This window comes from Hippopotamus amphibius, chromosome 2 (genome assembly GCF_030028045.1).
Source record: "Hippopotamus amphibius kiboko isolate mHipAmp2 chromosome 2, mHipAmp2.hap2, whole genome shotgun sequence".
NCBI classification, from domain to species: Eukaryota; Metazoa; Chordata; class Mammalia; order Artiodactyla; family Hippopotamidae; genus Hippopotamus; species Hippopotamus amphibius.
This window is the reverse complement of record NC_080187.1, coordinates 114,369,203-114,385,546: the sequence shown is the minus strand read 5'-3', so window position 1 is coordinate 114,385,546 and position 16,344 is coordinate 114,369,203. Positions and strand designations below refer to the sequence as shown.

Here is a 16,344-nt window from a genome sequence, read left to right as displayed (position 1 = left end):
TACATTTGAAAGGTGCATGCAAGGGAGAGGTTTTTTTTTGGTTTTTGTTTTTGGTTTCCTAAGAATTGGCTAACACTGGGAGGGGCAGTTCTTTCACGCTAGCAAGGTGTCAGATGTCAAAGCATCAGAATGCAAAAAAGAAAGACGTGATTAATACAGTCATATAATGATGCACGTGTGCAGTCCAGGAGTTGTGATCACCTAGTCTATAGCTCTGATCTACTAACTAGAGACCAGAAAATCCTAAGTTGTTATAAATAAGGTAGGCCCAAAACACTAAAAAACTGCCTAGGGAACCATTTATAAGGCATGAAATAGACCTAGCCTTGAAGCACTGGGACTGACTCTGATATTCCCAATATTCGTGCTGATGAAGCTCTGTGCTACTGATATAAAAGTCTTTCTTTAGGCTGGTAGCTTCAGGGGGCTAGATAGGGGGCAGCTGAAGAACATGAAATGAGAATGACAAGGGCAGGAAAAGAGCTTTAAAAATGTTTATTCAAGGGGAGCCATCAAACTAAAAATATAGGAGCTATGAAGACAGTAAAAAACTAACCATTCAGAAGATGAATTCATTCCAGATAAAAATGGAAAAAATGAGCAGTCTTAAAATGACTTTGTCTGTTTAAAATGCTGTCTTAGTCTGCTCAGGCTGCCATAATGTAATACCAAAGACTGGGTGGCTTAAACAACAGAAATTTATTTTCTCACAGTTCTGGAGGCTGGGAAGTCCAAGATCAAGGTGCTCGCAGGGTCTGCTTCTGGTGAGGGCTCTCTTCCTAGCTTGCAGAGGGCTACCTTCTCACTTTGTCCTCATATGCCGAGAGGGAGGGGGTGTGGAATCTGATGTCTCCTCTTTCATAGGGACACCAGTTCCAGTGTATCAGATTACCACCCTTCTGACTTCATTTAACCTTAATCATCTTCTTAAAGGCTCCATCTCTAATACAGTCACATAGGGGATTAGGGTTTCAACATATAAAATTGGGGAGGGGACACAATTCAGTTCAAATATGCCTCTAGCCACTCCAAATTCATGTCTTTATCATGTGCAAAATATGTTCATTCTGTCCCAACAACCCCCAAAGCCTTAACTCATTCTAGCATCAACTCTTAAGTCTAAAGTTCACAGTCTAATCTAAATATCATCTAAATGAGATATGGATGAGACTCAAGGTACAGTTTGTCCTGAAACAAAAATTCCTCTCCAGCTGTGAACCTGTGATACCAGACAGTTTATGTGCTTGTGAACTACAGTGGTGGGACAGGCATAGACATTCCCCACTCCAGAAGAAAGAAATGGGAAAGAAGGATGGGGTGACAGGTCCCGGGCAAGTCCAAAACCTAGTAGGCAAATTCCACTAGATTTTAAGGCTTGGGAATAATCCTCTTTGGCTCCATGCCCCACCTTCTGGACCCACTGGGGTGGCAGTCCTGTGGCTCTCTGCTGGGTGGGGGTCTCATCTCCAAGCCTTCAGTTGGAGGTTGGCTGGCCTGTTGAAACCAAGGTGATGGCCCTACCCTTCGAAGCTGAAGAGGCAGCGCCAATGATCTCTGAATGGCCTTTGGAGTAATGCTTCCCTTTTCTTAAAGAATAGTGTACATTTGCACCCAAATAGCTCTGCGGTCCTGTCTTGTAGAATCTAAGGTTGACAGCCTTCTTTCATTTCATCCTGTCTCAGTCTCCTTGACTGGCAGTGTTTCTGCTAGTAGAATCCCATCTCTATCCCTTGTTTTTGCTGAGGTAGCTGAATAAATTTGTGATTCTAATCCCTGCTAATCTTCCTTTAAAATGGTTGTTTAGCCATACCCTCAGTGTTTTCTTCAGTACAAGCTTTCTCATTTTTTATAAAATGGGTAGACTGAGAATTTTTTAAGTCTTCAAGTTATGGTTCCCTTTTGCTTAACAATTCTTTCTTTAGTTCATCTCCCTCTTCTTGCATTTTACTGTAAGCAGTCAGGAGGAACCACACTGCTCCTTTAACGTTTTTGCTGAGCAAACTCCTCAGCTAAATACCCATTTTTTTAAATTTTATTTTACTTAAAGAAATTATTTTTAATTTATGTTTTATTTTTGAGTTGGATCTTTGTTGCTGTTGAAGGACTTTCTCTACTTGTAGCAAGCAGAGGCTACTCTTCATTGTGGTGCTGGGGCTCCTCAGTGTGGTGGCTTCTCTTGTTGCAGAGTATGGGCTCTAGGCATGCAGGCTTCAGTAGCTGCAGCACATGGGCTCAGTAGTTGTGGTGCATGGGCTTAGTTGCTCCACAGCATGTGAGATCTTCCTGTCCCAGGGCTCGAACCCATGTCCCCTGCATTGGCAGGTGTATTCTTAACCACTGCAGCACCAGGGAAGTCCCTAAATTTTATTTTTTAATTGAAGCATAGTTGCTATATAATATTATAGAAGTTACAGGTATATGATTTAGTGATTCACAATTTGTAAAGATTATATTCCATTTATAATTATAAAATATTTACCATATTTCCCGTGTTGTACAATATATTCTTGTAGCTTATTTTATACCTAATAGCTTGTACCTATTAATTCCCTCATGTCCTGTCCCTACTTGTAACCACTAGTTTGTTCTCTGTATCTGTGAGTTTCTTTTTTGTTTTATTCACTAGTCTGTTGTATTTTTTAGATTCCACATATAAGTGATACCATGTAGTATTTGTCTTTGTTGACTTATTTCACTTAGCATAATGCCCCCCAAGTCCATCCATGTTGCTGCAAATGGCAAAATTTCATTCTTTTTTATGGCTGAGTAGTATTCCATTGTATATATGTACATTCCGTTCATCTGTTGATGGACACTTAAGGTGCTTGCATGTCTTGACAATTGTGATTAATGCTGCTATGGACATTGGGGTGCATGTATCTTTTCAAATTAGTTTTTGGTCTTTTCAGATATATACTCAGAAATGAAATTGTTGGGTCATGTGGTAGTTCTGTTTTTGGAGGTTCTGAGAAACTTCCATACTGTTTTCCACAGTATGAATGGATGCACAGAGTGAGAAGTTAGAAGTTTTTAACAAAGCGAAAATATAAAGAACAACCAGCCAGAGAGGAAGAATACAATAACTGAAATGAAAAATACACTAGAAGAAATCAACAGTAGACTAAATGATACAGAGGAATGGATCAGTGATCTGGAAGACAGAGTAGTGGAAATCCTGCCACTGAACTAAATACTCATTTTTACTGCTTGCAAGTTCTGTCTTCCACAAAACACTAGAAGACCAGATCAGCCAAATTTTTTGCCCTTTATAACATGGTTATTTTTTTTTTACAGTTTCCAGTAACATGTTCATTTCCATCTGAGACGTCACCAGAATGACCTTTACCATCTATGTTTCTACTAACATTCTGTTCATGATTATTTATGTATTCTTGAAGAAGATACAGACTGTCTCTAGATTCTAGCAAGGGTTCAGAAAAGAAAGGAGAGTTTGAGAATACATAAATAATCATGAACAGAATGTTAGTAGAAATATGGATGTTAAAGATCTTTCTGGTGAGGTTCAGAAGGCAATACTGCTTTCACAGCAATTCAGGCTTTTCCTAATATGCATCTCAAAAACTCTAGCCTCTACTCACTACCCAGTTGCAAAGCCCCTTCCACATTTTTAGTTATTTACTACAGAAGCATCCTACTTCTTGGTACCAGGATCAGAGAGGAAAAGGAAGGAATGACCTCTGTTTAAAAAGATAAAATCATATATGTGAATAGGAAAAAGATCCAATTAGTAACCCCAGAAACTATATCAGCATTAAAAAAGTCATAAAACTGAAAGTATAAACTCTGGAATGAACAAAGTTAAAGACTTAATAAACTGGAAGAGAGAACTAAGAATTATACCCAGGATGCAGCATAAAGAAAAAAATTGAAAAAGTTGTTGAGATATGGTGTTCTTCAAGAATCCTTGTTTTGTAAAATTTTAATGGGATTCTAGCAAAATAGAGGAATATTATAGCAGCATATTCAAAGAGATAATGCCTGAGAAATTTTAATGTGTATAAATAAAAATCAACAGGGAAAACACTAGTCTACAGTTTACCAATCCAAGAAAAGTTAGGAAAGGAGGAGAAATGAAGCCGTGAGAAATTGCTGATGAACGTAAACCATGGAATAAAATGGTGAGTGTAACTCCAAATACATTATAGTGACAGTAAATGTAAATGGAGTACATGATTCTGATTAAATTAAAAATCAAATTATTAGCTTGCATATAAAAAGATCAGTTACATGCTCTTTATAGGAGACACTGACACACACATACACACATTGCCACACCCATGCATACCTACTACCCTAAAACAGAACATTGAAAAAGAAAAGAAGAAAAAGAGATATGCCAGGCTATATGGACCAAAAAAGAGCTGGTATAACAGTATCGCTCAAAATACAAGATGAAGCAAAAGCATTAACATGAATAAAGAATATGTATGAAAAGAGTATAAAAATTATAAATTTATGTATACTTAACGCAGACAAGCTGTAAAACACACACACACAAAAAAAAAACCTACAGAAACTCAGAATTACAAAATAAAGTTGACAAACTCATTATCATAACGGCAGAATTTAACACCTCTCTTAGAAACTACTTATTTGGAGAATATATAACAGAGGATTTGAATAACACATATAGCATGATTTTGAACGTATATGTCTCTGTATCCAAAAGAGAACCCAACAGAGAATGCATTCAACATTTTAAATGTATAAAATTTACTATATACTTTCAGTCATAAAGAATCAGTGATTCACATATCATCTGCTCACTATGTAATTAAATTAGAAATGAAGTATTATAAATAGTAATGGAAACCCTGAAAAAATAAAAAGCCTAAACAATGAATGGATTAAAAAATAATTCACAAAGAAATTATAAAATGTATTAACTGAATGATGATTAAAAAAACTAAATTACTAAAAAAATAAAAATAAAAAATTTATGAGATGTAGCTAAAGCAGTACCTAGAAGTTATGAATAGTCTTAAATGTATTTATTATAAGTAAATGAGCTAGCATTTAATCTAAGAAGCTAGATGAAGAAATCAAAAGAAGAGTAAGAAGGCTGAAGCAATGAAATTATAAAAACAACACATTAATCTAGGAAAAACATTAATGGAGATAATTTTAAAAATCTATTCCTTTGAAAGCTAGTAAACTAGTCAAGTCTCTAGAAAGTTTGAGCAAGATAGATATATTGGGTTGGCCCAAAAGTAACATCTCATGGGAAAACCCGAATGAAGTTTTTGGCCAGTCCAATACGTACGTAGATTAATGCGTGATTCTTATCATGGAATACTACTATACAGCAACTAGACTGAGTGAATCGGGCCTGCATGTATCAGTATACAGAAATCACAAAAACATATGTTAAGGAAAAGAATAAAGTTGCTGAATGATAAAAATTTATGTTTTATTTATTCTTTGGATAAAGTTGTATGTTATATATAAAAATGTATATGTGTGTGTGTGTGCGTGCGCACGCGTGCATTAGTGTGTTGCGGGTATTTATGTAACAAAATTACCTATTAACATTCTATTTCTTAAAAAAATGGAAACATACGGCAAAATGTTAGCATTTAAAAATCTTTTAAGCAATAAAATAATATACATATGCTTGAAGTCTCTTTTTCACCTTTCCTATATCCCATTCTCTTCCTTTCATCCACAGAGGTATCCATTATCCTGAAGTCAGTATCGTTTTGTTTTATTTTACTTTTCCAACTAGTTTTATACCTCTGCATTTTGGAAAAACTCCCACTGTCACAAAGTAGTTTCTCTTTTCCCATTTTAGGAAACTATAACTCCTCCTTTGACAATTTTGTTTTCTAGTAGTTTCTTTTACATGACAAAGGAATGATTTCATTCTTTGGAAAGACTTAGCCAACCAAATGAATACTGACGTTTAGACCCAAGGCCAAAAAGAAATCAATGTCTTCCTAGCACCAGTTATGCTGTAGACATGTAAAGCATAAAAGTGGAAAATACAGTCACCATTCACTACAGATCTTTAGAGTACCTACTGGCTCATTTGGCTAGCATGGGAGGAATGATGGAGAAATATGAAAGGCATTGCCCAATCCTTTCTGAAAAAAGATGGCTTTTTGTACAAATATATACTCCATCCCCCCAATTCTTACATGTTGCTTTTGTGGAATAAAAGTTGAATATATGTATTATACATATTATATATATTTTTTCCATTCAATATATCATAGTAATTAATTACCATAAAGAGGATTAGTTTTCTCATAAAGGTAGCCTATGAATAGCTTTGTTTCTGAAATAAAATAAGATTTTCATCCTCAGTATCTTTGCTGTACTTTTGAAAATGTTTCATCTTAATTACATCATTAAATGCAGGTTGATTGATGATTATACAGATCTTACCAGCTGGTAAAGACCAATATCAGAAAGTCTTAATTGCCTTTTGTACATTCTGGATCAGACAACTGGGTCCTTTTATAGTTTATCAGTTCCTAAATTTTCTAAAATTTAATAAATTGACTTTCTCAATGATACATTATACTTGAGCATCCTGAGGGGGAAAAACATTTATTGACCATTTCCACATGGCAAGAATCTCCTCTATGAGTTACAATTGACAAATTAGTTATTTTCAGCTTTTCTTTACCTCCTATTATTTCTTCTTTTCAAATTTGAGGGACTTTTGTATATCTTTATTGGCTCAAAAACTCACAGTTGCACTGCCCAACTATGTTTTTTGCCCCTTTTATTATGGAATTGTTGCTATTTAAAAGAAATTTCACACAAGCATGTAATTATTCCCAAACACATCACACCAATATCCCATTTTTTGCAAGATGAATAAAACTAGTATATCCCAGAACCTGTGAATAGTAGACTGTGAAGATATGACTATATCTAAAACACTTTAGTCAAACTGATGTCTTATTGCCACCCACTGAAATTCCATTTGTGCTGTGTTCTACCTCTTCAGGTTTAAAATTTGCAGTCATTACCAATCTATGTAAAATTTCTATATTCTTAGAAAAGCTCACAAATTCAGACATTTTTTTTTTAGTACACATTTAGCCAGGCGTTAAAAGTAATATAAAACTAACACAAGGTATAACCATTTACCACAGGAATTTGGATTTGTTGAGCTATGTATAAACATACCAGCATAATTCCTGATGTTGCAAAGCAGCATATGAGCCAATGTCTAATGAAATCAAATGCTCGTGCATTATTAAAAAAAAAATTAATTTGAGCTGGAATGGTCAAGGACAGCTTTGTGAAATTTCTAGGAGAGTAGAACCCAAGTGGCTACCTAGTCTGTGGATATGTAGAGACCAAGGGTAGTTGATAATTGTACGTAGAAACATGAGTGTATCTTGTTCGGGAAACAGTGGAGTGTCTGACCTAGTTAAAGAAAAGGTTCTACACTGGGAAATAGTGAAGAGAAAACTGATTACTGGAGCAGGTTGCATTGTGGAGGATCTTCTATGACCTAAGAAGATAAATGTAGAGCAAAGTTTATTAATATATTCATTTATTAATTCATTCATTAATAGGGTTCCTCCCAAAGGATCTCCCAGGTCAAATAAATGTGGAAAATACTGTGTTTTCTGTACTGTGGGTCTTCTCTAAGACATTAATATGTTAATGGGCATTTTGATTTCTGAAAAGAAAATACAGCATTTCCCAAACCTATGTGATCATGGAACCCCTTCTAGGAAAACAATGCGTGGATCAAGTATTCAACATGTATTGGTACTAATCTCAGTCTACAAACTGATATATGTAAGATATGTACTGTTCTATACTTTTAAATAACTCATTTGATTTCTAGTTTAATCTTTTGTTCCCAGATTGGCAGAAATTCAAGATCGGTTTTCTCCATGAGTGTGTCCATGTGCTGGAGTCTTCTAGTGCCAAGGAGTTAGGAGGTTATGGAGTGGGGAGACGACATGTAACTTATCCTCTGTGTCATCTGTGTATGCTGGGCATCTGCTGAGATGTCCTAATTCCTATCTGATCCGAGGGAATTGGTCTGTACAACTGTTGCTGAGACGTGTCATTCAATTCCAGTGGCTTTGTTCCTTCCATACCATTCTCAGATTGATGGGAATAACTTCACTGATGTGTTCCATGTTGAGGTACAAGAAATTCTGCATGAATGTACAACACCCCATCTTTCTTAGACATGTCATTTAGTTGTTCTGTGAGGGCTTCCTGATTCCTCTTGGTTTCTGTTCAGGAAATGGGTCACATGTTCCGTACATCGAATGGTTTTGGGCTTTTCCCATGAGGTTTCCACCTAAATCTTTACTCTGTGCCATGAACTGTTTTGTTTTGTTTGAAATAAATTTTCAAAACTGATAAGCAACAAAGAGCTCTTTTCCCCTCATATTCTTCTGTAACTTCTGTTCCCTGAGGAAATGATCTAGCTGTCTCTTAAGACAGCTTAAGACAGGGAGAAGGGTAGAGGCAAGAAATATCTGAGGAAAAAAAAATCAATTATTGTTTCAGAGATATTTTCTACCACACTTCCTAACACCCCTTGGGAAATGCTGTTCTGAAGAATGGAGGGTTGAAAGTGGATGAATAAAGGGAGGTGTGTGGTAGTAATGCTGTCGAGTTATGATTTTCATGTCTGGTAGATTACAGGAATAGCCCTCAGTAAATAATGAATAACTCATTGTCTTTGTGGTCTTTTGTGGAGTCCTCTCCTACATTGACTCTTGAAAAGCCTCTCGTGCTGTTGGGAACTCTTCTTCCACCATGTGAAGAAGACTGGCTAGCTTGTTGAAGACAATGGGGGTCGACCCAGAGCCAACAGCAACCAGCAGACATGTAAGTCAGCTCCAGGTGAGCTGCCAGCTGACTGCAGGGTGCGTAAGTGATCTTAGTTGAGACCCAGACTGCCAGATGAGCCACCACCAGTGTTAATATGAATCATAAGCAAATAAAATGGTTGTCTAACCCACTTTTATTAATATAAAAATGTACAGTAAAATACAAAAAACATAATATGGCAGGAATAGAAGATAGAGGAGATATTTTGTGGGAAGATTTTCTCAAATATGCATACATGGGATCAAGACAAAGAAAACTCAAATGGGATGAGCTGCGACCTTGTAAGGTCTTAACTTTCATTCAGTGATCTACAGTGTTTTCTTGGTTTAAGGTGCCTCATGTATATCCTTCTGCCAGGAAATTCATTTATTTCTGGACAGGATCTGAGGATTTAATCCAGACTGAACAAAATCATGCACGTGTTTCGTGAAAAGAGTTCTCAAAGAGATATTTCTTTTAAGCTCTTTATTGGAATATACTTGCTTTACCTTGTTGTGCCAGTTTTTGCTGTACAACAAAGTGAATCAACTGTATTTATACACATGCTCCCATATCCCCTCCCTCCCGTGACTCCTTCCCAACCCTTCCTATCCCAGCCCTCTAAGTTGTCACCCATCATCCAGTTGATCTCCCTGTGCTATGCAGCAGCTTTCCCCTAGCTATCTGTTTTACATTTGGTAGTATATATATGTCAATGCTACTCTCTCACTTCGTCCCAACTTCCCCTTCACCCCCCACCCCGTGTCCTCAAATCCGTTCTCTACATCTGCATCTTTATTCTTTCCCTGTCACTGGGTTCATCAGTACCATTCTTTTAGATTCCATATATGCGTTAGCATACAGTATTTGTTTTTCTCTTTCTGGCTTACTTCGCTCTGTATGACAGACTCTAGGTCCATCCACCTCACTACAAATAAATCAGTTTCATTCCTTTTTATGGCTGAGTAATATTTCATTGTATATGTGTGCCACATCTTCTTTATCCATTCATCTGTTGGTGGGCATTTAGGTTGCTTCCATGTCCTGACTATTGTAAATAGTGCTGCAGTGAACACTGTGGTACATGTTTCTTTTTGGATTATGGTTTTCTCAGGGTATATGCCCAAGAGTGGGATTGCTGGCTCATATGGTAGTTCTATTTTTAGTTTTTTAAGGAACCTCCATACTGTTCTCCATAGTGGCTGTACCAACTTACATTCCCACCAACAGTGCAGGAGGGTTCCCTTTTCTCTGTATCCTCTCCATCATTTGCTGTTTTTAGATTTTGTGATGATGGCCATTCTGACCGGTGTGAGGTGATACCTCATTGTGGTTTTGACTTGCATTCCTCTGATGATGAGTGATGTTGAGCATCTTTTCATGTGTTCGTTAGCCATCTGCATGTCTTCTTTGGAGAAATATCTATTTAGGTTTCCTGCCCATTTTTGGATTGGGTTATTTGCTTTTTTTGATATTGAGCTGCATGAGCTGCTGGTATATTTTGGAGATTAATCCTTTGTCCGTTGCTTTGCTGGCAAATATTTTCTCCCATTCTGAGCGCTGTCTTCTTGTCTTGTGTTTGTTTTTAGTTTTTGTTTTTTTGGCGCATGGCCTTAGTTACTCTGCAGCGTGTGGTATCTTCCTGGGGCAGGGATTGAACCCGTGTCCCCTGTGTTGGCAGGCGGATTCTTAACCACTGCGCCACCTAAGAAATCCCTTCTTGTCTTGTTTATGGTTTCTTTTGCTGTGCAAATGGTACCTAAGTTTCATTAGGTCCGATTTGTTTATTTTTTATTTTATTTCCATTATTCTAGGAGGTGGATCAAAAAGGATCTTGCTTTGATTTATGTCATAGAGTGTTCTGCCTGTGTTTTCCTCTAAGAGTTTTATAGTGTCTGGCCTTACATTTAGGTCGTTAATCCATTTTGAGTTTATTTTTGTGTATGGTGTTAGGAAGTGTTCTAATTTCCTTCTTTTACATGTAGCTGTCCAATTTTCCCAGCTCCACTTATTGAAGAGGCTGTCTTTTCTCCATTGTATATTCTTGCCTCCTTTGGTGCTCATATGTGCGTGGGTTTATCTGTGGGCTCTCTATTCTGTTCATTGATCTATGTTTCTATTTTTGTGCCAGTACCATACTGTCTTGATCACTGTAGCCTTTAGTACCGTTTGAAGTCAGGGAGCCTGATTCCTCTGGCTCCATCTTTCCTTCTCAAGATTGCTTTGACTATTTGGGGGCAAGACTGAACCAGGAAGAAATAGAATATATGAACAGACCAATGACAAGCACTGAAATTGAGATGGTGATTAAAAATCTCCCAAGAAACAAAAGTCCAGGGCCAGATGGCTTCACAGGTGAATTCTACCAAACATTTAGAGAAGAGCTAACACCTATGCTTCTCAAACTCTTCCAGAATATGGTAGAAGGAGGAACACTCCCAAACTCATTCTACGAGGCCACCATCGCCCTGATACCAAAACCAGAAAAAGATGTCACCCAAAAAAGAAAATTTCAGGCCAATATCACTGATGAATATAGATGTAAAAATCCGCAAAAAAATACGAGCAAACAGAATCCAAGAGCACATTAAAAAGATCATATACCCTGAATGCAAGTATTCCATGAATACCCTGGAATGCAAGGATTCTTCACTATACGCAAATCAATCAATGTGATACATGTTCACAAACTGAGGGATAAAAACCATATGATCATCTCAATAGATGCAGAAAAAGCCTTTAATAAAATTCAAATGAGGTATTATAGGAAATACACAAAAAGGAAGGGTCAGGTGTGATTATGGGGAATTCTAATCTTCAGTGACTTTGAAAATTGTAGACAGGTCGCTAAAGAGAGGAAAAGGAAGGGTCAAGTGTGATTATGGAGATTATAACCTTCGGGGACTTAGAAAATTGTAGACACGTCGCTGGGTGGACCCATGCTAGGCGGGGTCTTGGCATCATCCTGCAGTTGTGCCTTTTTGTAAATCACTATCTCTCTCACTGGCTTGGATTCAAGAGGTTGTTCTGTTGTCACTGATGAAATGAAAAACAAACAGTTATCTAAGGATAAGCATCTTCTCAGATACTAGGCTCATCTCAATGCCTGATTAAATGGCTTTTCCTAACGGTTTCCTCAAAGCAGTGAGGTAAATGTCATAAAACCAAGAAATGTGAAAAATATGAAGGAACTCATGACACATGTCCTCAGGTTCTGAATCTAAATGCTGCCGCATAAAATGGACTGCTATCAGTTAGCTGTGATTAGCTAGGCTCAGTTAGAACTAGCTCTGATCTCACGGAAACTTCTACTGGCCCCATTAATTGCTTTTTTACAAATTTATTTTACATCCATTGTTTTATTTAATCTTTTCAATAATCCTAAGATTTAGACATTATTTTTATTCACATTTTAGAGACGAAGAAACTGAAACTGAGCTAGAATAACTGGCTGAAGTTAACGCAGCTGGTAAGTAGAGGCACATGAGGTTATAGTCTGGAAAGGCTGTTTGACGTGAAGTCAAGTCCTTTTTCTCTCAGTGATGCTGGTTCTTTTCAACCTATTTCAAAGACACGGGGTACCTGTGGTACGTCAGGAACCACTGACCAGAAAAAGGAGAGAGAGGGGAATAAACCAAGCAGTGCTCTGGGCCTCTCACTCTGGTTTCAACCAGAGCACATGTGATACATATATCAGTCCCATTTAAAGTTTTGTTTGAAAAACCAAATGCTGTATTATACCGTGATGTCTCCTAATGCTGTGCTTGCAACTTCTTGCAGTTAGATCTGTCTCATCCTTTCTTTGCTCTCACAACAGTGTGAAACCTCACCTGACCTGGAGCACATGGAAATCGTTGCCCTTGGGATGTGCTTTAGGCTCCAGGACAGCACAGTCTAAGGATCTGCCGTGACCCCTGGCAGCCTTGCTGTCTTTCTCATCAAGGCCAGTTAAATTATTCACAGTACCTGCAGCCTTCTCACGGCTATCAGTGATATCACTACTATCACAACTCATTGGGCTCTCTTCAAAGAGGGAAGTGATATCTTCTCCAAATATCTTGAGGCAGTTTTCAATGAGAAATTGTACAAAAGAAATCTGTTACACAAAAGGGCAAAAAACAAGGTATTATTTTACCTATGGCATAGTGGTAAATCACACTTCATATATGAATCTTGGCTCTAACAAAAAAGCAAAATAATCCTGAGAGAAATTCAGACTTGATTAAAAAAAAAAAAAAAAAAATATATATATATACACACACACATACATATTTATAAACCAGTTTTCTCTAAGAAATAACCAATACTTTCAAGAGGACTTTGGGCACAGATTTTAAAATTCTTTCAATCAGTGGGCTAAAGTTATAATTTGTGGGCTAGTTTAAATAGCGAACATTTTTGTAATGATGGTTACGTCTTTAATACTAGGATAATTTTCAAGTAACCCACATAGAATGTTTGGGGCCATGGTGTATATTCTCTTATTAAATTTTATTTATTTTTATTTAAAAATTTTTCCAGTTTTATTGAGATATAATTTATATATAACATCTTATTAAAATTTATAAAGTATCCAATACAGAAAAACTTGTGTGGTTTACTTCAGTTAAGAAATATCTGAAATATGGGAAGCAGAGATTTCAGTGGTTTTTTGTGAAAGAAGGAAGCAGCTGGAGAGAAAACATGTCTGCTTGTCTAACTGCATTGCCTTGCCTCATGCTTGCTCTGGGTAAGCTTGAGGGAAGAGCTGTGATCCTATTAGGCATGTTATGGCTCTGTTAGGATGTTCTGAAATCTTTTACTAGTTTCTTCATCCTGTAGTGGAGGTGAAATAGTAGCCAAGTATTTTTCTGAACGAGCCAGCGGGAGGCCAGCATGTGTGGAGCCACAGGTGCTCACGTTGCCCGAGCCACCTAGGATGTGCCAGCAGTGACCGGAGCCGCGAGGTGTTGGCATCACTATGTAATGATGAAACCATGGCTTGGAAACTTTGCCCAAGTTTACACATCCTTCAGTGATTAGGCTGAGAGCTGAACCTTGGCTCTCAGACTTCAAAGCCTAGATTCTTTTCTATCATATCATCCTACTCTCATCTTTCTATTGTTTGGGTCTCCTAGATGGAAAAGGAGAAGTGACTCAACTGCTCTCAGCTTCCCGCTTAATAGCCCACCTTCCCATATCCCACCAGAGAAGGACTCTGCCACTCCAGGGGAGTGTAATTAAAATGTGCACTTTAAAAAACTGGTCCATCAGAGTTAATACCACAAACTTCAGGTTCAAAGCGGGGACCCCTTCCCATAAGGCATAAAAATGAGAGATCTTATTACCTTTTTTCTGAAGTCGTTTTCTAATGCTGAGCTGCCAGAATGAGGTGGGCAAAGAATGCTTGGGGCTATACACACTGATAAATTGTGAGCTGTCATCTGATTGGATGAGGAATTCTGCTCAATGTTGCGTAACACTCCAAAAAGGTATTGCAAGAGAACTACATTAGCTCTTGGCAGCTGGCCTAAAAGACTAAAGGCAGAAGAATGCATTTCTAAATAAAACAAGTCATTTTGCTTAGGAAGTGGAAATACAAAGACAGAAAATAGAGGACTTCTTCGTATACTATGTACATATTCCACTCTCACAGAGTTGCAGGCATGAATGCATACAAAAATGTTTCATTGAATTTAATTCCTGATCCAGATAAGAACTCCTCTGGTTAGTCATGTGTTTGACAAAGTTAAAATCATATACCCCTGGCAGACTGGTCCTTTAGCATCTCTTTTTAGACCAGTGGATTTCATCTCCAGCAGTTTCATGTATTTAGAAGGTATAAAATGGTCAAGGATTCCATATTAATAAGATTAGGAGAAAAACACGAATTCAATATCAGCAGTAAGGCATGTGTCTATTTTTTATACTGGCTGCCATGGTTAGGATCAAGTGGAACCCTTTGACATTGGTCATTATTTTAGTGGACAAAGCTGTAAACTATAAGCTAATATTTTCCTGAGAGTATGTTGGTTGCATTTTTGAGGTGTGAACAGGGTTGAGTAATTATTGCATCATTACCTCTGGGCTGCAGCTATTTTCTCCTCCTCGTTCCCCTGGTCAATAACACCAAGCCATTTATCATAGAGACTGGACGAAAATATACTTCCTTGGATATTTCGAAGAAAATCCTTACATGGGTAAAAAAATATATATTAATCTTAAGTTAAATATGTTGGAGAAATTACAGAGAAAACATTTAGTTGAAAAATTGAGTTCAATGCCCATTTCCTTCACAACTACACAAACTGTGATCCACACAGAGCTTGGCTCTGATTCTCCATAGACTTGCACATCCAGAAGCATTGCTTGGATTTTCTGCAACTGAAATTAGAAGCATAAAAGTAGAGTCTGGGCTGTAGAGAGAGTGAAGCTAAAGCCCCTTCTATCACCTGGAACTTACTCTTTGTGTACATGTTAGCACAGTAGTACAAACTGACAAGGTCTGGTGATAGCTCATCCTAAATCGTATTAGTTTTTTGAAAAGAAATGCACATACCCATTTTGCTTGTTTACTTTAGACACAGTGCTTGCTCTTAATTCAAGCAAGAGAAGTTCTGAAACAAAAAAATAACCAAAAAACACACTCCCACATGCTCTTGCATCTTAAGAGAGAACTGGGCTTTCTGACTTGAGGTATGTGTGCTCCTTGGGAAAAAACTACTCTAATAATAGTTTCAGTCTTCCCTTTTTTTATAACTATATAAAAGTTTGTTCTGCAGACTTCTAAGCAGCAGGTGTTGAAATATATCAAAATCCCCAGTGGGTAACTACATGTTACCTCTTACACCTCCTTGAATGGAACACATCCTCCTAAAAAAAGGAAATTAAAAATTTAGATATATAGCAGCTTCAGGCCTCTGAGTATCAGGCTAGTGATATGCAAATGTAAGTTTCCCAAGTGGAGGCCTGGAAAATTTGTCCCTTTAGAGGGCTGAGGAACAAGTCTTAATATCATAGAATTGGGCCCATTAAAATTTATGAAGTTGTAATCTTCTGTGCAAGACTGAGGGGAAATTATTGCATTGCCTTGCTAGTTTCAAAGGCACACCTTGCTTCCACTGATCTTAATATATAGCCCGACTTCTCTTAGTAGTAGTTTGTCCAGGAAGTGCTTCTAGGCAACTATCATGATTATAATCCAGTAACTGTCCACTTGTTCTGATACTTATTGAGCTACTCTTTGTGCCAGACACTCTGCTGAGTACTGGGGATAGAGCAGTGAAGACAATGGACAAAGTCTCAGTTCTCTCAAACCTTCACTGTGTTATTGGTATACAATACCCACTCACGGTCTTTAAGTTCTTCACTGTTTCCTACGGAGTGACCCCAGTGTCTTTGGAGAGAAGCAGCACTCCAGCTTTGGCTGGTTCTGGGAGTCTGGGAGGGTGCAGCAGGGCCTTTGCCTCATGTGTACCAAACTGCATGCACTTGGAGTGTGTGTCTCCTCTCTTTCCTGGACCCTGTGCTGCAGAGTCCACTGGT

General features: G+C 37.6%; 1 protein-coding gene across 1 annotated transcript in view; it reads right to left on the bottom strand.

The window, feature by feature from the left end:
- Positions 1–11,552: 11,552 nt before the first annotated feature.
- The window catches only part of LOC130844422 (rho GTPase-activating protein 20-like), a 36,358-nt gene continuing 31,566 nt past the window's right edge, over positions 11,553–16,344 (bottom strand). Inside the window, exons 11-14 of the mRNA XM_057720673.1 lie at positions 14,881–14,990; positions 14,148–14,337; positions 12,787–12,916; positions 11,553–11,856 (exon numbers count right to left, since the gene is read on the bottom strand). Coding sequence (XP_057576656.1) covers positions 11,726–11,856; positions 12,787–12,916; positions 14,148–14,337; positions 14,881–14,990 — 561 coding nt within the window. The 3' untranslated portion in view covers positions 11,553–11,725. The remainder of the gene's footprint in view (positions 11,857–12,786; positions 12,917–14,147; positions 14,338–14,880; positions 14,991–16,344) is intronic.